We start from the raw sequence: 21,171 nt of genomic DNA, 5'->3' as shown, positions 1-21,171 counted from the left end.
CTGAGAACTTTGCTGCAGGTCATTTAAACATTTACAGTAAATTGTAAACCTCCCTTTGCAAAATCAGCTGTATCACTGTCTGAAAACAAAATTCTGACACTCTTCCAATTTAGTAATGAATATTATTCAATTGATTTTAAGCTGTCACTGTGTTCTAGAGATACAAAATAAACAGGTTTCAACTACAACTTGGGGACTTTCCTGTTTAAGAAGGTCAAGGGCCTAAAGTCTGCAAAGTGGGTTTATCTATCTCAAAAATCCCAGTATACTCATGATGACAAAGGACAGGCACAAACCATTTGGTACCTGTCAATCAGAGTCTGGAAAAAGTCATTTGTACAGCCAGATGCTGCAGAAGCCACTGTCACCAGCTCATAGCTCATAGCTGGGGTCTCAGGTGACTGCCTCCCTCTATAATACCAGCAGCAGCTGCAGGGACATCTGGCTAGATGAATTAGGATTTAACACCCCAATTGCCAGATATATCACAGGGTGCAGCCACTTGTTAACATATGCAATGCATTCATTTTAACATCTTAATGAGGCCATATCCCTAATTCTTCTACAACCCTGTGACAAGCCTAGTGTATTAAGATTTCCAATCAATTGAGCGTTGTTAGCATATGACTGTTACACATTACTTGTTTCTGGAAATGAACAGGCAATTCTTCATACAGTCATTGACTTAGGAGAAGAGAAAAAAAAACACAGGAAAATATCCCAAATATGAAACCGACTGGGTTCCCACAGTCCCCAATTCCTCTCCTGCTGTGATAGAAGACCCCAATGCTGCTGCCATTTTAGAAAAATAAGAAGACAAGCCAGAGGTCTGGGGGGAATGTATGCTTCAGAAGTGGAGGAATAATAATAACTACCATTTATATGACACCTGAAGGTATGGAAACAACTTTACTTATTCATTTATTTTTTTAGCAAGGCAATTGGGGTTAAGTGACTTATTTGCTCAGGGTCACAAAGCTAGTAAATGTCTCAGTCTTCGCCTTTCTCAATCTTCCTGAGGCATGTGAGGCTACAGAGAATCTCATTCATTTTGACATTCCTTCTTCCTTAACCCATCTTCTCTTCTTTTCTTGTACTTTCTACCTCAATGCTCTTATCCATCAACATGGCTTCAAATATCACCTTATGCAGAAGACATCAAAATTCGTCTTTCCAGCCCTGATTTCTGCTGAGTTCTAATACAGCATGTCATTATCTTCATCAGTACATGTATTTAATGTTATCTCTTTTGATCCTCACAAAAACCCAGTGCAAATTATGTAACTTTAGCTGGATTTCTTCTTAGCATCTCAAGTACCTGTCCAAAAATGAATTTGTATTCTTCCTTCATTATTTATTCCTTCTCCTCCCCCAAACTCCTAGCTTTTCCTCTTGGCTGTTCTATGACACCATAGCTTTCCTAGCCACCTAGGCTCAAAACCTTGGAGTCATCTTGAACTCATTTTTCTTCCTCATAACCAGTTACCAAGCCTTGTCAATTCTTCATATCTAATGTCTTTACCATCCATCAATCTCTTTTACATTCCCTTTAACACCAACCTAATCCAGACCTCATTGCCTCTTACCTGCTCTGATGAAGTAGCCTCTTCAACTGGTCTCCCCATCCTCAGGCTTTCTCTCTCCTAACCAAACTACACACCAATTATTGATATTTAATCTTCTTAAAGTACAGTTCCAATCAGATCACTCCCTAATTTAAAAGTGTTCTTTGGGCCCCCATCTCCCATTGAATAAAGTAAAAATAGGCTCTGGGGCAACTAGTTGATACTGTAGATGGAGCACTATGTTTGGAATCAGGAAGACTCATCTTCATGAGTTCAAATCTAGCCTCAGACACTTACTAGCTGTGTGACCCTGGGCAAGTCACTTAACCCTGTTTGCCTTAGTTCCTCATCTGTAAAATGAGCTGGAGAAGGAAATGGCAAATTGCTCCAGTTATCATTGGCAAGAAAACCCCAAAGGGTCAGGAAGAGTTGGACATGACTGAAAACAACAAAAAAAAGGTTTCCCACTCTGGAATTCATGACCCACCACAGCATGAGCATTTACAACCTTATCTCCCCCTGCTTTACCTGAATGTGATTAATTTACACTGTAGCTAAATTGGATTACTGACTGTTCCTCAAATGTACCCCATGATGGGATGCCACCTGCATTGGTAGCAAGTACCCACAGTGATGAAATCACAGATCATCTGAAATACAGATGTAAGATTCTCTTCAAAGTAGTTAACTGGATGGACCAATTTTCCAGTTTGGAAGAAAGATACTTCTGTTATTTGTCTCAAGCTAAAATTTTCCTGAAGTAATCAGTATATACTTTAATCCTATACTTGATAAATATACACATCTGTATTTTCAATGTGAAATGAAGAGTACTAAATTCCTGGATTTAAAAAAAAAATAGTGTTCTGAATATTTTTAGAATATATGCATGAAAAATAGATCTATGGAAAGGACTCTGGCAATATAAAGGATAGACCCACCCCTTTCCCTGAGGTGAGTCATTTCTGATGTTACAAATCTAGTATTAAATTTGTTAATCAAAGTTCTATATTTTAATACAAAGCATTAAAGAATTATCTCAACAACACAAGGCCAGGTTCTTCTCAAAATAGTTTTTCCTTTTCTAAAATGAATCTGACATCTACATAACCTCCAGCACTACACAAATATAGCTGTTTGCCCTGTGGGAAAAATTAGCAACAGTGGGGAACTGTATGGGACTGAAGCTCAGTTAGATCAAATGACTTGAGGCTTTCTTCAAACACTGGGATGTTGGCACAGTCATAACACTGAGTCAAATTTGAACTCACTCTTGCATAAGCTCAAGTCTATTTAAGTCGGTTTCTTACATTTTTGCTTGACTTAGTGTTTTCCTATTTTGTGCTTGGATCTTTGTGCATTGATATCTTTCTGTTCTATATGTTGGGTTCTCAGGTGTATCTCCTATCTCTATCCCTTACCTTGTTATTTTGAGATAGCTCACTCTTTGACTTGTAACGATTCTCTGCTTGCTTCTGGTCCCACATGCCCAAGACTGTTATAGCTTTAAAAATGACCCACCAACATCTGGCTGTTTGGTCAGTTAAATATAGCCTTCATGAAGGACTCTTGACTACATGCAACTTCCAGCCAAGAGGTCCTGGAGAGACAGCACACAGATTGACATGTTTAGTAAAGAATTATTCCAGACTATGTGTTATATACTTGGAATGCAGTTATTGAAGGTACCTTTTTCTCAGCTAGAAAGTTGTTGATTTAAAAGTGAGTCTTTAAAAACAAATGTTTGATGTACATAGAAGGACTGAAGAACATTGTGGCCTTGTTTTCATAAGGTAACATGATGCTTTTCTTGGCAGTGCTATGGGCAAGTTGGGAATAGAAAATTAGTTTTTATTGTTTAACCTTCATCATTTAAATGAGGAAGCTTCGGCTACAGTTAAAGGTCCCCTCGAGTTTTCATAAAGTAGCCTTATGACAGCAATATTAGTCTTCATAAAGAGTTCAATTTTTAAAAATGTCTTAAGCTACTATGTTCTTTTAAAAGACTAATCTCAAGTCTAGGCAGAAAAACTGCAGCTTAGCAACGAAGTCTAACTATTTCCCATCTCTGGACTCTGGAAGGAAGGAACTCATATGCCACTTGACAGAATGGTTAACTGAATGGGGAGTGACCCTGCTAGAGAAATTTCTGGCTCCCTAGAATCTTGCTCTGAGAAAAAGATATAGACGGGATATTAAGGGCAGCTAAGTGGTGCAGTCGAGTCAGGAAGACTCATCTTCCTGAGGTGGAATCTGGCCTCAGATACTTATTAGCTATGTGACCCTTGGCAAGTCACTTACCCCTGTTTGCCTCAGTTTCCTCATCTGTAAAAATGAGCTGAAGAAGAAAATGGCAAACCAATCCAATATCTTTGGCAGGGAAATTCCAAATGAGGTCACAAAGAATCAGATATGACTGAACAACAATAATGAAGAAGTGATAATGGACTACATGAAGCCAGAAAGAGATGGGGTGGGGGTGGGGGGTGCTAACTTTAGAGAATGCAGAGCATATAATAAAAAAATAAACAGTTCTATCATTATAGGACCAAAGGAGTTTAAATCTGAAGTGGAATTATCTGCTCTATTTTCTTCATTCCATAGGTGATCAGACCAAGGTCCAGAGAAGTGCAGTGTCTTCTCTGAAGTCACGGAAGTAGAATGACTACTAGTAAGATCCAGAAGTACAACCAAAGTTTCTTAAGTTGCAAAAATAATTAATGCTTATAATGCTTTAAAGCTTCTAAAGCGCTCTCTTCAGTTATTCTGTACAGTAGGTAACAATAGAAATGAACAAAATATCTATGGAGCTTTACCATTTGCAAAGTATTTTGTACACACTACCTCTGACCCACTAGTATCACAATTCCTATATCATAATGAGGAAACTGAGTCACAGAGAAGGCAGTAGTCACACAAAGGTAAGCAGAATGCAAACTGATGTTTTCTTTCTCCAAGTCCATTATTCTTTGTATGTTGGGGGAGATGCACCGTACATGGGGGCTAGATTCTAAAATCTGAGCATAAAATTTTTTTTTATTTGCTTTTTGGAGGAAGGAAAGCTGGGCAATTGGGGTTAAGTGATTTGTCCAAGGTCATGTGGCTAGTAAGTGTTAAGCGTCTGAGGCCAAATTTGAACTCATGTCCTCCTTACTCCAGGGCGGATGCTCTATTCACTGCGCCACCTAGCCACCCCATGAATTTTTTTTTAGAAAATCTCCTGCAAATGATCTTTTCTCTGAAGGAGGTCCTCCCACTGGCGCTTTGGAACAGTGGACATGAAGGAAGGCAATAAGCATGATTTGATGTTCACTTGGCTCTAAACTTAGAGGGTGAGGGCTGAGTCACCCATAGGCTTGAGACCTAGGGCTAAGGCACCCCCACTTCTCAGATTTGCAAGGGTCCACTGGAGGTGGGCATTGACATATGCAAGGGGGAGAAGAACTTTCATGCACTCGTTCTCATGTTCACTCATTCCTATGGAACACACTTACTGAGTGGAATGGCAGGTGGAATTTCTGCCTTATTTAAATTGGTTTTTAATAATTTAAATGGAGACAGCTAGGTGGTATACTGTTTGACTTGGAGTCAGGAAGACCTGAATTCAAATCCTGAATCTACAGAGTCAGAAGTCACGAATTTAGACTCTTACTAGCTATAGAACCTTGGGCAAGTAATGAAAACTTTCTCACAAGTTTCCTTATTTGAAAAAGGGAAAAAAGTAATAGCACCTACCTTGCAGGGTTGTTGTGAGGATCAAAAGAAATAATATATGTAAAATACTTTGCAAACTTTACACTGCTATGCAAATGGTAGATATCATCAGTATTTCTCCCCCCTTCTCTGTCTCCCTTCACTTTTTTTGCTGAGCACATATATTTGAATCCCCATAAATTAAATGTGCAAACAATGTGACCTTACTTGATACAAGACTGTTTCTTTGCACCCAAAATGTAGGCCAACAAAGATATGCAACCAATCCTAACGTACCTGGTTGATTATTCTTCCAAAAGAAAAAGACAAGCATTATCCTGTCTGAGAGACAACAATACTGTGTCCCAGAATAGAAACACAATCCAGAATGAATTCTTCACAGCATTTCTAAGGTAGCCACATGTGGCCATAAAAACACCTAAAGACACCCTTACTAAAAAACACTAAGAACAGAGACCAACAATACTAGTTATCTGTTTTCTTCTATGGCCTCCAAAAGTGATTCAGTTCCTTATCAGGCATTGGTCTGTATATTGGAGGGTCCTATGCATAACACTAAGGAAGCCAATTTAAGAACCAAGACAATCAAAGGGTGAATAAGACAGGTGTCTTATGTGGTAAAATGAAAAAGACAACTTTGTGGTACATAGGATAGGGTATTATTGGGCCTTGAGTCAGGAAGACCTGTGTCCAAATCTGGCCTCAAGACACTCACGCAGCTATATGACCCTGGGTGAATCACTTATCCTTTCCTGGCCTCAGTTTCCCCATCTGTAAAATGGGAATAATAATAATAGCCTCCACCTCCCAAGGTTGTTGTGAGAACAAAAATGCCATACAGAGTGTCCCAAAAGTCTTAGTACAGTTTTAAGCTTTAATAGCTTAAAAGTACACTAAGACAACTCATATAATGGGACATCCTGTATAAATGCTAATGACTGGTGACTAGGGATTAACCTTCCCACCCTGCTAAAGGAAAAAGCTGAAGGAGACTCAAAACTCCTGGGTCACCCTGTCAGAGTCATGATCCAAAGCCTCTTCTGAATGGTGGGGAGTTCTAGCATCAGCTAGCTGACAAATCCCCAAAAGTCTTGTCTCCCTAGCATGAATCCACAGCAGACCCCAGATTTAGGCTCCCTCCTCCCAGTACCTGACCCTGCTGGACCCAGTTAAGAACCCACAAAAACCCACGCCCAATCCAATCTGCCCCACCAAGCCCATGGACCTGTCCTTTCTTATTATAGATATTCCCCCTTGATAAAACTTCCTAGCTGTGCTTTCTCTTTTCTGCCTCTGTCTCCTTGTGTCCCCATCCTTCCTCACACTGAACTCTGGAATCCTAAACCTCATCTCAAACTGCATAAAACCAGGAGGCTAATTGAACACAGTTCCTGGCACACAAGTGCTTAATAAATGCGTATTGATGGTTTGAAATGGTGTGTCCCATTTTCATATGGCGAGTTCATGGAGGAGCTGGGTCGATTCATAGCTCCTGACTTCTAGACCAATAGTGCCCTTTCCACTATATTGAATATTTGGTTTCCAAGTTGTATAAGCTGTTCCCCTCACAGACTACACTCTTCTCCAGGATGAATCAAAATTAGAATATTCTATCCCATCAGTGATCATGGTGCTCATCCCTCAGTGACATATCGCTTAACCTAAGAGATCTTAGGCTGCATTTATAGGAGGTCCTGGAGCCAGCACTCTCAGAAAAGCAGGTTATTAAATTTTCAGTGTGATCATTTACATCTCTCATTGTTGATCAGTTGTTTCAGTCCTGTCTGACTCTTTGTGACTTCATTCCTTGGCAGAGATACTGACGTGGTTTGCCATTTCCTTCTCCAGCTCTTTTTTATGGATGGGGAATCTGAGGCAAACAGGGTTAAGTGACTTACCCAGGATCACACAGCTAGTGTCTGAGGTCAGATTTGAACGCAGGAATATGAGTCTTCCTGATTCCAGGACCAGCATTCTATCATCTAGCTCACCGCGCCACCTAACTACTCAGAAATTGGAAAGTGCTACAAATGAGGGCTTATTTTGTTCACTTTTAGCCGAAAGAAAGTGATGGAGAAGTTGTAACATGGTGTGTCATGCTTTTGGAGAGAGGGTTCTTAAACATTTACCAGCATGCCCTTGGCTGGTTTCCCAGGAATCCCCATTTCTGTGTGCCCCATCTTTCTTCAAACTTTAACTCAGTATGTCTTTCCTTTCCCCTGAATCATTGCCTCTTGCATCAGGATGACTATGCCCCTGCCCATATACACACACACACCCACACACACACAAGCCCACACAAGAGTGTGCCTACAACATACCCCTTTTGCAAGTGCTCCTGTCTTCTCAGCCTTCTAATGAGATGCAGGGCACCACACAGCCATGATGTTAGGCAAAAGGCAATAAGGTAGTAGATGTTTTGTAGGGAAAAAATGTGGGTCTTGCTTCAGCTTTCCCATAAAGACAGCTTTCACAAAAAGCTAAGTATGATTGGTGTTGAATTGCAGTTCCCAAAAGTGTTATGGCAAAGGACAATGAAATCCCATTAGAAAACCACTACATGACTAATGTCTTGATTTGGGAACACCAGGGCCCCAGAAACTCAAGTTTCCTTGTGGGTTTAGAAGAAACCTCCTTGGGATGTATGCTCCATGTATGCTAAGAGAAGAACCAAAAAATCTGAGTGCTTTGTTTTCCTTATTTGTGTGTGTGAGTGTTAACCATATAGAAAATAAGACATGGGTTGAATCTAAAAGTTTGATTCATTAGAATCACAGAAGCAATCAAGTTATATAAAGTATTTTATACCTTCCAAAATTTAATTAATTTCTTATTCACTTCTGAAACTTGCTTAAATGGGATATTAAGATGCTGTGATTAGTACAAATGAAAAGCATCAAAAAAAAAGTTTCACTTGATTAATTTCTAGTTTTGTTTTTATTTTAAAGCTCTAAGATCCAACAAAACTTGAATTTTTGAAGGCAAAATATGAAGGTAACTCTCAAAGAATATATAGAGATTCTAAATGCATAAGCCTAAAAGGAATCTTTTGAGAATCTCTAAGATTAAATGCTATTATTAAATCAACCCTAAGTCTTTTGCTCTATGATATCCAGAATTTCTTTAACCTTTGTACGATAAAAAGACTTACTAACCATAAAGCTTAACTCAGGATTTAGCAGACAATCCTTTGTGTTTCAACCCCTTTTGCTAAAAAACTTTGAAAAATATATTGGTCCATGTTCCTGACTTAACAAGTAGGGTATAGGTGAATATTACTGAATATTTCTTTGATGACAGAAAAGCTTGCCAGTTCTCAAGGTTCTATATTCTATATTCATCAGTAATCATTGTGCAGAATTTTAGAAATTTCAGTAGATAAAGCTGAATGGTCCAACCACTTCATTTTAAAGATTAAGAAATTGAGGCCTGGAGAGGTTGTTATTTGGTCAAGGTCTTTCTGGTGTTAAGTGAGAAGAGGAATGATTTGAACCTGGGTCCTTTGACTCCAAAGCCAATCCTATTTGAGATTTTCATAGTGGTGGTTTGAGGATTACTTTTATATCCCCACTTAGAAATGAAGTGAAGACACAGCCCTGAATATCCCTCAGAGCTTTGTTTTGTTTAAATCTCTGCTCTATTCCTATTTGCCTATTTCTTTCTTTTTTTGTTTTTGTTTTTGCTTTTTGGAGGGCAATTGGGGTTAAGTGACTTGCCCAAAGTCACTTGGCTAGTAAGTGTGTCAAGCGTTTGAGGCTGGATTTGAACTCAGGTCCTCTTGACCCCAGGGCCAGTGCTCTATTCACTCTGCCACCTAGCTGCCCCACCTATTTCTTTATTAAAAAAAAAAACAAAAAAACTCCAGGTGAAGTTTCACTGTTTAATAACTTTGACCCTCTGAAATTCCTCCAAGTTCTCCTCAAAGTATTTTTTGAGGCTTATTGCTTCTAATAAAGGTCTTAGACAGGCCTGAGCTGGAGGGAAGATTTCCTATAGTTAGCCCAACCCACTTACCCAATGATGCTGAAGGACCAGGCTGAAATGATACAACTTAGTCCAATGGTGCCATTGGGTTGGGAGTGGGCCTTCAATATTTGGAGACTTATATAACACCTACCTACCATAGCTGATCCACTCACAATCGCTCACTATTGTATGACTGTCACTCGGCCATAAAGACTACCTTGGTCTCAGCAGATCTAGACTAGAGTTGTTGAGGACAAAAAATAGTTAACAAAAGTTGGAAAACACATGAACTGAATGCCTACTGTGGTTATTGGTGCCCACTGCTTTTAGCAGCAATAACATCAGGACATGTCTAGGTGTGATATGGATTCAGACAGTTTTGGGTGTGTACAGAAATTATTTTGGCTTCAGTTTTCTAAGTGAAAAGAATTAAGTTAGTCCAACAAGCCTCAGGTTCCGAGGGCAATGATGATGGCTAATATTTATGTAACAGTTTAAGGTTTATAAAGAACTTTACATATATCTCATTTGATCCTTATAATCACTCCAGAAGGTACGTGCTATTATTATTATTACAATTTTACTGATAAGAGAATTAAGGCAGACAGAAGTTAACCAGAGCACAATACATGGCACCCCCTAGATGCCACCCTCACTAATCAAGGATCTAACAGCACTTTACAATGCAGAGTGCTAAGCAACTTTGATTTCCTGGCCCCATACAGACCATCCTTTTAAATTTCTCTGATGCCGTCTTTCAAGAAGGGTTTGTTTCCCAATGGTGTTACCCAATGTGGAAACAACAACTTACTGCCTGACACTCTAAATACAAGTGGGAATAGTCTTCTAGCCAGCGTACTGATAACCCTGACCTTGTCACCAGTCCTGTGTGTTCCACATTTGTTCAGCAAATAAACAAATGGTCTTTTATAAGGCCTGGGGGTAAGGATGGGCTAGAGGGAGGTCTGGTGGCCAAGTGTTCTTGTTGCTGCGCAAGGGATTCCTGAGCTCAAACCCAAGTCAGCCACTTCACTACCCAAGACAGCAAGGCCTGGGAATACTGCCAAAAGCTGGAAACAAAGCGGGGGGGTGGGGGTGGGGGGGGGGGGTGGGGGGTGGAAGGAGGAAATAACTTTATACATTGGGGGCCAGATATGTGCTAGGTTGTTTTTTTAATTGTCATAGACTGTTATAATAGACTTTATAAATTGTAGTTGGTAATGTTGGATCACTAAGAAGTTTTTAGAGTTCTGTGCTAAAGGGAAAAAAAAGCCAAGAAAACCCAACCACAAATGAAAAAGCAAAAGAAAAAACAGCATTACTTGTCTGACCAAAAACGTGCTATGTAAACACTCTTTCATGAGCACATCCGATGTAAAATTGTGTTCAGTGTCTGTTTCCAGTGAACAGTTTGATCCCTTCATGATGTCTGAGGCAACTGTCCTGTGTTCAGACTCCCAAATTAATGATGTTCGAGGATTACTTTTATATCCACACTTAGATATGAAGTGAAGACACAGCCCTGAATATCCCTGAGAGCTAGACTAACAGCAAGAACACTAGACGTTGAATTGAAAGAACTGGCTTTGAGTCTCAGCTCTTCTACCTACTAGGAATATGATGTCGGGTAAATAATTTAACCTCTTGGATCTTTGGATTTCTCCTTTCTAGAATAAGAATAAAAATACTTCATTGCCTAACTCATAGGATAGCTGTAAGGATTAAGAGAGATGACAAAGTGTTTTGTTAAAGTGCTATGTGGCGGCTAAGGATATTATAAGTATACTCTGGACTTAGCCTAGGCTTCTCAAATAAAGTATCTTATTTGCAAGGTGTGTGCAAAACTTCATGCAGTTTAATAACTACCCCCCAAAATAAATGCAGTATCATAGGCATAGCTGAGCTAGTATCACTAAAACTCCTTACAGCACAGTGCTAGGTAATAGATGCTTATTGACTGACCAAATGACCTCTTCCAGGCAAGCTTTTTGGTTGAAGAAAGAAGATGGTCTTTTTTTCCTGTTGCCCTTCTGTTTGGGTTTTCAAAGTACACACACACACACACACACACACACACACACACACTTTATCCTTTGGCTCCACAAAAGAATTTACCCTTGTTATGTATTGTACAGTGGTTTCAAGTCACATCTAACTCTTGATGATGCCATTTGGGGTCTTCTTGGCAAAGATATCAGAGGGGTTCGCCATTTCCTCCTCTAACCCATTTAAGAGAAAACAGGATTAAGTGACTTGCCCAGGGTCATGCAGCTAGTAAGTGTCTGAGGCTGAATTTAAACTCAGTCTGAGACTTCCTGATTCCAGGGTTGGCACTCTATCCATGTACCACTTCGCTGCTATTCATTTAGCATGTTTTTTATTAGTTATGATAAAAGGATTAACACCTACCACACAAGGAAGAATAATTAGCAAATTTGAGAAACATGTCTTGATCTTGCAAAGAATAATCATTTGCCAGTTATGTCAGACCTCATGCTTTTAGGTCCAATAGTATGATTTGAATGAATCTAAAATTCTTGCCTGTTCCAATTTTCTCCTCACTGACTTCTAGCACCTCAAATTCTTAGCACTAGAGTCATTCCTTTGAAGGAAGGTATTAGATTGTGTCTCCCAAAGGGCTCTGTTTAAATGCAAATGTTATGTATTATCAAGTCATTATCACCTGAGCCTTTATTATAATTCAATATTTTAAGGACTCATAATTTCCACTTAAGGATACTCCTTTAACACCTTAATACAAATTTATCATTAGTCAGTCCCTTAGCAAGGAAGAGGAGAAATGGGACATAGAACAGCTGATACTGGGGACTGGGTAGGGAAAGGCTTAAGCAGCTCTGAGTGGGATAGAATAATAGGGTCTCTAAATAGTGAAGAGACAGTATAGGGCACTGGACACCTAAGAGAAGAATATATAAGGAAATCTGAGAAAGGGGGAGACCCTGAGCAAGAGGGAGAGGTCAGAGGACACTGAAGACATATTTAGGCATATGTAGCAGTACCTAAAAGTAATCAATGGACTTTAGTCTAAATGAGTGGTGGGGAACCTGTGTTCTCAAGGCCAAAATGGCCGTGAGGCCATAAGTTCTCCACACTGGTCTAAACTTTGGAATATAAGGTATATGGAAATTTAATTCTATATTGATATGACTCACGGACACAAACAGCATTGATGAATATAGGATATCTTATTTTAACAAATATCTGTCCTCTGCACCAGAATTGTAAACAATACCTCAGTTAATGAATTTGCTAATTGTTCTTTCATGCTTTAGTTATTTGCTAGCATTTGATCTTTAATAGCATTTATAAATACAGTTGTGCTTGAAGAAACACATAATCAACATCCTGGTATAACATGGGATGATTGTGCAACCTGTCCAAAATATTGCAGTTATTATTAAAAGAAACTCCTTACATCACCTCAATCATGATACTGCTGTAAAGACCCCACGTAGAGTGATATACCAGGTCTCTGATGTACTTACATTGTAATGTTTATTAATAGTTCAACATTTTTCTTCCATTATTTGAACAGCCCCTGTTTACCTGCTCTGGCATTATCTGTCTTACTTTGTAGACCATTAAAGAAGGCTCATATCTAGTTAAGTCACTTTCTTCAGTGCAAAGTACAAGTTAGAGCTTAACAAATGCATTTAGAGGGTAATGTTGAAACATTTCCATGCCCAGTCTCTTGAAGTAGGCCACTGAATGAGTTTCCAAATGTCAACATTAATGTTCTTCTACTAAGCAGAGAAAGAGATATTGGGCAGCCTAAAGCCTCTCACATGCAGCTGCTCTACTCATCCTAATATATTTACCAGTGTCTACATGAGGCATCCAGATGGCACAGAGGATAGAGTGCTGGGCCTGAAATCAGAAAGACCCATCTTATTGAGTTCAAATCCAGCCTCAGCCACTTACTAGCTGTTACCCTAGGCAAGTCACTTAACCCCGTTTGTCTCAGTTTCCTCGTCTATAAAAATGAGCTAGGAAAGGAAATGGCAACCTGCTCCAGTACCTTGTCCAAGAAAACCCAAAAAGGGATCATGGAGAGTCAAACATGACTGAAAAACACCTGAATATGAAAAAGCAATAATACCACCAAGGATTATGGTAGTTGTTCACTACTAATAATTGGTGATGATTGATGATGATTGACATTACCTTTTAGATTTACAAAGGGATTTATATACATAATCTCACATGAACTTGATGACAATCCTCTGAGTCTATAATTGTCCCCATTTTAGGAGTAAGGAAAATGAAGCTCAGAACACAGTGATCATAACACTGCAAAAAAAGTCCGCGTGAAGATGTAACAAAATTCTAGTCAATATTGGTATCACGCTTCCAAAATTAACTCATCTCTCCTTTATTTAACAGCCAATAAAGTAACTGATTAGGGGAGAACCCTCTTTCTTCTTCTTCTTCTTTTTTTTCTTTTTGGAGGGCAATTGGGGTTAAGTGACTTGCCCAAAGTCACACAGCTAAGCGAGTGTGTCAAGCATCTGAGGCCGGGTTTGAACTCAGGTCCTCCTGACTCCAGGGCCGGTGCTCTATTCACTGCACCACTAGGAATGCTCTTTCTTAAGATCAAGTCAACAAGTATTTATTAAGCCCCTATTTGCACCAGGTACCAGAAATACAACGAGGTAGAAGGCGTCACTCCTCTCAAGGCATCTACAATCTTAAACGTCGATAAACAAAATTTATCGATATGTTTTAAAAACAAGGCACCAGAGAATATTATCAGGAGCTTTGCCTCTAAAAATGTGACTGTGAAAATGAGAAATAGTTAATATACTCAGGCGTAAAGGGTTTCAGGCAGGAGACTTATAAGAATATTCAAGGACTACCTTCTATCCTTTTTTTTTAAGGGGGAAGCTAATTTGTTGTATTTATTCTAACTAAATTCCTGAGTTCACTAAGTCTGATGATACAAGACACCAGGAAGAGGATGTGGGAGAAATTTAAAGTATTTACGTGAAAAGCTAGTGAGAGCACAGCCAAAACTTTGGAAGACAATTAGAATTTCACCTATTCGGTTCTAATGACTTTTGAACGAGATCGTCAAATTGCACAGGAGATGGAAGACATCTAAAAAACGGCAAAGATAACTGAGTAATATCATCTAATTAATGAAGTCCTTGTTCTGATTAAATTGTTTGCAAAATCAAGCTCCTCCCACAAGAGAATTATATTTCTGTAGTGCAGCAGCAACTTGGAAAGGAAGTTACCAATATTTGTGGTCTATTTTTTCAGAAAAAAATGACCTTTTTTTTGGTGGGTGGCAGGGGGAACTAATGACTTCTTTAATCTTATAGAGGGGAATTTTCCCCCTAAATGCTTACAAGTTCTTAATGTTAGGTTAAAATTTTTGCTAAGAGCAACTTAGTCAACCAGTTCGCTAATATGCTTAAGTCTTTATCAATTTTCCAAATATGAAAACAGAAATTTCAAGTTAGCATAGAACTCTACAAATAAAATACCACAACATCTCCATGTGGTGGAAAATTTTGGTTTCCACTACCAATATCCTTTCCACTTAGAAATTCTAGACCATTAGAACCCAAACTTTTTGGAGTTGCAGAGATATCTTGACTTGATTTTAATTTTGATTCTTCCTCTCTTCTCAATCTTCCAATATGTACACCCAACCAAAAGTACTGATGGAATTTTAAAATATTTTTTTTGTTTGGAGGACTTGATACATTCATGATGAAATGAACTGAAGAAACCTTGGGATATGTTGCTATAGGTCCTCTATTCACTGAGGTAGATAACAATTTTTTCTTTGATCAAACAATGTCAAGGGAAGCAAAGACTCAGTTGTGAAAAAAAATTCCTGAACTGTTTTCCTAGAAGTATAAAAGAAATCATTCATTTTACATGATCATAAACAGTCTATTCCACACTCTAAGTTTTAGTTTCCTCCTCCTCTTCTTTTCATCATCATCATCATCATCATAGCTAGCATTTATATAGCACTTTCAAGGTTTGCAAAACACAGGACAAATACAATCTCATAGAATCCCTACAACCACACTATGAAGTAGGTTCTACTTTTATCCCCACTTTACAGATGAGGAAACTGAAGCAGATAGAGGTTAATTGATTTACCCACAGTCACACAGCTTGTAAGTACCTGAGCCTGGATTTGAACTCAGATCTTCCTGACTCCAGGTCCAATGCTCTATCTACTGAGCAACAATCTCTAAATTAATCTTAAAAGTTAATCTAAGTTAATCTCAGGTCCTCCTGACTCCAGTTAATCTAAATTAATCTCTAAGTCTAATCTTAAAGCTCTAAAGTTAAAATATTCTATGACTCTTTTTAAAAAATATTTTTATTCTAAACTGAAACACTAAATAAGATGGACATTTCTATACACATAATAGTACAGAAAAAGAGGGTTATAAGTGAAACTGCAAATTCCAAGACTGTACAGCTGCTCATCTTTTAAAAATAATTTTTTTCTTTTTAAAGATACATATTGAAATATAAATTAAATATAATAAATCCAACATGTAAATTTCAAAGCTGCCCTGCTTACCCATGATTGATTTCACTTTTCTCAATATCTCTAATTCTGTAGAAGTAATGTCATTAATCTTTGCCTTTTCTTTCTCCATTCTAATCCCTATACTCCTCCCTATTTTCTTTCCCTAAAAGAAAAGGAAACTAATTTTTTCTTTAGTTTTCCATCTTCTTCCCCCTCCTCATTTTCTATCATTTCCTATTCTAAGTGTTAACCACTTAATGATAACCCAAGCACTAAATACAATCTTCTCATTGGAGATAAATTCTGAAGACCTGGCAGCTCCTAACTTTAGCACTTAGCCATGTAACCTTTGGTAAATCACTTCATCTCCTCCTCTTCCCATTCAATTCTGTAATGCCTCAGTTTCCTTATCTGTAGTACCTAGCTCACATTGCTGCTGTAAAGCATTTTTTAAACTATAAAGTGACATTTAATTATTTTGTGCAAATCTTTTCTTGTTTTTCTAAAATTGTATATAGTAACAGCAATAGTGCTTCAAGAAACAACTGTGAGTGACTAAGTTATTTTGACTATTATAAATACCCAAATTAACTCTAACAAACAGCCATATAAACTCACTATTGGCATCCAGAGAAAGAACTGATAAATAGAGGTATGTATAGAGTCATGTGTGTGTGCATGTGTGCACATGTGTACACGTGTGTGTACCTATTTGTGTCTAATAGTGACCATCTCTAGGGTGGGGGGAAGGGGAAAAATGAAAAAGAAAAGTTTACATGATAACTTTGTTGTATGTTTGAACGGAATAGCAAATTGTACATGGTGGATTTGCAGTTTCATGTGCAATTATCTATTTTATTGTACTATGTTATGGAAATGCCTGTTTTATTTCATGAATTAAAATAAATTTTTTTTTTTGAAAGTGACATTTAAGTGTGGGCTATGATTATCTTCACTGGAAAAGCGGAAAAATTTATTGTGAAAAAGTGTATATCTATGTAAAGAAAATGAAGTCATTAAATGGGAAAACAATTTCTGGGTCAGTGATTTCAAGCCAGCCAATTGACCCATCGACTCACCACAAACCAACATGTATTTCCTCCAAGTATGAATTCAAATCCATCTTCTTAAAAACAAAAAGGAGAGAAGAGAAAAGGTCTGGAGCAGAAGGGAGACAGGACAGGGGAGATGGGAGGATCCACTCAGAACTATTCTGGGGACTATCAAGTATTTGATGAGTCATCACAGGAAATGGGGAATTAAACTAGTTCTGCTTGGCCCCAGAAGGCAGAACCAAGAACAGGGGGTGGAAGTGGCAAAGAAGCAACTTGGGTTTGATGTCAAGAAAAAAACATCCTAAGATAAAAAGCTATCTAAAAGTTCAACGTGCTCATTCAGGAAGGAGTGGGTTCTCCTTTGCTGGAAGACCACTTGACCCTTGGTGGCATCTCTTATGGAGACGATTCTTATCTAGCCAGAGATTGCAATACATACCATCTGAAGCTCTTTCCAATTCTGAGGTTTTGTGATGCCATAAAGATATAGACCAATATGTTTCTATGTTGACTCATACACAAAAATACTTCTTGGTTCTCTTACAAGTAATTTTTTTTTAAATGCTCATCAAAGTCTACTGTATTTGAATAGGTTTAACTCTGAAGACTGGGAAAGCAAACCACCCCCCCCAGTACCTTTCAATCATAGAGAGAGGTGGGCACACACTCACCTTCTGCAATGCTCCTTGAAAGGCCTGCTTGATTCTTCGACAGGGATCGGACATTAATTTTGCATCCTGACTCTCCAGAGATGTATCTTGCAAATCTGAATTTTCGTGAAGTTTGAAAAGTTTTATAAAGCAACAGGTGTCATCATCTGAAATCCTGTTAGGATCCATCTGAAATAATATTTTAAAGGATGTTAGAGTGACTGTTATTCATCCTACTATTGAAAAAGTGTTACTTAGGCACAACAAAGGCATTCCTTCAAGATGTCTCCTTTACCTGGAAACATAAAATTCAAGTTACTTCACTTCAGTCTGAAGGGTGATTACATACTCTCCACAAAGAGGTGTTGAGAAAAAGTAAAATTCTTTAAATATCTTTTGCCATAAAATTAAAGATTTTAACATTACCAGTAAGAGGAAGTGACTGGAAGCTTCATGAGGATAGGAACCATGTCTTCTTCTTTGTATCCCCCATAATATCTAACACACCACCTTGGCCATAGGTGTTTGAGAAACATTGGTTGAATTAATAAATGGATTAATTAATTACATGGCAACCAGAAATGGGAAAAGGATAGATTTTTTCATTGCTTATTCCCTCTAGGCTAAAATGCCAACCCTTCAGCTTCTCAGTTAAATCTCTTCACAACCCAGCTCCATCCAACCTTTCCAGCCATTTTTTCATACTATTTCCCTTTACTTGACACGTTCAAAACTTTGTGTTCAAAATGGCTCCTTGTAGTCCTGATCCCAGCTCTTGGTTCCATGCCTTTTCACAGATTTTCTACTGTTCTTGGAATGAATTTCCTTCTTTACCTCCATATATTAGTAACCTCAGCATCCTTCTGGAAGAAGATAGGGTAGAACTTCCTACAGGAAGACATCTGATCCTCTGCTCTCTCATTTTTCACGTCCTCTGCTATTTCGTTATCTGTGTCCATGTGGCACCTTAGACTATAAACTTTTTTTTTTTTTAAAGCAATCGGGGTTTAAGTAACTTGCTCAAGGTTACACGGCCAGTTATTTCTGGGTGTGGTGCTGAGTATCTGGGCCCGGATTTGATCCAGGTCATCCCGACACTGGAGCCGGTGCTCTTACTCGCTGAGCCACCTGGCCGCCCCTAAGCAATTGGGGTTAAGTGACTTGCTCAAGGTTACACGGCCAGGTGTTTCTGGGTGGTTGCTAAATGTCTGAGCCTGGGATTCGATCTCCAGGTCTATCTCAACACTGGAGCCGGTGCTCTTACTCGCTGTGCTACCTGGCCACCCCAGACGATAAACTTCTGGACAGATAGTTCCTATTTTGTAGTCCCAGCACATAGCACAGTACCTTGCCCATAGAGGACGTTTAGTAGATGTGTGATTGGTAAATTGAATTGAAGATGTGCTGGATATACCAGAGAAAGGAAGCATATATAGTGCCAGTCTTATAACAAGCCAGATGGCAAAGTTCATGGAATGTTAGGCTTGGAGCCAGGAAGCCCTGACCTCAAGTCCGTTCTCTGACAGATATGCAAATTCTGTGATCCTGGACAAGTCACTTAATTTCTGTCTGCCTCCATTTTCTCATTTGTTAAATGGGGATAATAATAGCACCTACTTCCCAGGGTTGTTGCGAGGAGCAAATTAGATAACATTTGTGGAGTGCTTGCAAACCTTAAAGCACGATGTTAATGCTAGCTATTGTTATTTCTCTTTAGCTAACCATATTTGTTTGGATAATTTTTGCCTTTTTCTTAGCAAAGAGTATGGTTGAGGTGGAGAGGATCTCTGCTTCCAAGTAACAAGTGGGAACTGCTGGTATAACCTACATGTTTGTAGCAGCCTGGTATAAATACCTACTTAAGACCACTTCCTTTTCCTTTTATCAGTTACTCTCATAACTTCAGGCAACCTCCTAATAATAACCAAAGCAGCAATCAGTGGGGAAATACCATGTCTATGTAGGATGCGGGTAACTCATAGTGAGCCATGACACATTTGATGCTCAAGATTACAGATAACAAAATGCACATGGCAGAAGTGGTGAAGCATGCAAGGTGAATTCTAGTTTTTCTTTACTTTTTGTACTAATATAAACCCATAGCCCAGAACCCGGACTCCGGATTTATACAGACCAAGTTCAATCTTAGAGGCTACCCATAAATCACTCTGACTCATCACCTTCCCCCTCCATCCAAGATATACCCCCTGCAAATCTTAGAATCTCTTTATTTTTACCTGATCTGGGATCTACCATAGAAACAGGGGAATCTAATTGTGTCTGTCTTCTCGGAGAAAGGTTTAAAAAAAAGTCCTTCAGCTCCCAAGAAAGCACTCAAATAATGTTCCTTACAGTGAATAGCTTGTTTCTTTTTTAGTCAAATATTCAACTGGGTCTGTGATCTCATCCACTTGAATGATATCTAGTGATAGAGATCACAGTCTTTATTTCACCTTATAAAAATAGAAATGATCCACAAAGGATTTAGAGAGAGACAAGGACAGAGAGAAACAGAAGACAGAAATGGTGAAGACAAAAAAGAAGATGAAGACAATGAAAAAGATAAATGAAAAGAAGAAGATGAATGAAAAGGAGGAGGAGAAGGAGGAGGAGGAGGAGGAGAAGGAGAAGGAGAAGGAGAAGAAGGAGAAGGAGAAGAAGAAGAAGAAGAAGAAGAAGAAGAAGAAGAAGAAGAAGAAGAAGAAGAAGAAGAAGAAGAAGAAGAAGAAAAAGAAAGAAAAAGAAGAAGAAGAAGAAGAAGAAGAAGAAGAAGAAGAAGAAGAAGAAGAAAAGAAGAAAGAAGAGAAGGAGGAGGAGGAGGAGGAGGAGGAGAAGGAAAGAAAGATCTAATTCTTTGAAATACTTCAGACAGCTATTTCTTGCCTCCTAGTTCTCTCCAGGCCAAACATCCCTAGTTCTCATAGGCTGTGAACTCAAGTCCTTTCACCATCCAGGTTACCTTCCTCTGATAACTCTCTTGCTCACCAATGTCCTTCCCAAACTGTAGTGCCCAGAATGAAAATAATATTCCATGTATGTATGTATGTATGTAAATCCTGTCTAGAGCACAGTAAAACAGGACTATTACCTCTTTATTCCAGGAAGTTAAACAACTCATGCAACCCAAGAACATTACAATATGACTTTTTATCTGCTATTTCATACTGTTGACTCATATTCCAATTGCATTTCATTAAACTCCCAGATTTTTCCCCCCACATGAACTGTAACCTCTTCTTCCCCATCCTGAATTTTTAAAGCAAATTTAAAGCCAAATATAAGGCTTCACCTTCATCCCTTTTATATGCCAACTCAATATATCAAGATCTTTTGGAAACCTTATTATCACACACTATATTAACTATCTTTCCTCTATCTTTGGGTCATCTGACAATTTCATAAGCATTTAAGTCATTGATAAAAATATTAAATACTACTGAGTCAAGCACAAATCTCTAGGGCACATGTGATAGTAATGGCATTTAAAGATTCCCCTGTATTGGCTTGGTTTTCAAATTGATTGTGTTAAAACCCAGAGTTTTTTAATCCCACCTGTGGGATGGGCTTGTTGATGTGAAAAGAAAGTCCTGAACTGGGAGGAGCTGGTGAGGTAGATTTGGAGAGACACTAGAGAGAGGCGGAAGATCTTTTTGGAAGCAGCACCTCGTGGAGAGAGAGACTAAGAGAATTGCTGGTGG

General features: G+C 38.6%; 1 protein-coding gene across 1 annotated transcript in view; it reads right to left on the bottom strand.

The window, feature by feature from the left end:
* The window catches only part of TNFSF11 (TNF superfamily member 11), a 55,378-nt gene that overhangs the window by 18,169 nt on the left and 16,038 nt on the right, over nt 1-21,171 (bottom strand). The window contains exon 2 of the mRNA XM_069068829.1: nt 17,495-17,662. Coding sequence (XP_068924930.1) covers nt 17,495-17,662 — 168 coding nt within the window. The remainder of the gene's footprint in view (nt 1-17,494; nt 17,663-21,171) is intronic.

This window comes from Petaurus breviceps, unplaced genomic scaffold (assembly GCF_028583685.1).
Source record: "Petaurus breviceps papuanus isolate PSGF00001 unplaced genomic scaffold, PetGlider_PUasm1.0 90769, whole genome shotgun sequence".
NCBI classification, from domain to species: domain Eukaryota; kingdom Metazoa; phylum Chordata; class Mammalia; order Diprotodontia; family Petauridae; genus Petaurus; species Petaurus breviceps.
The sequence above is the reverse complement of the archived record's forward strand: the minus strand, read 5'-3'. Positions and strand labels throughout refer to the sequence as shown.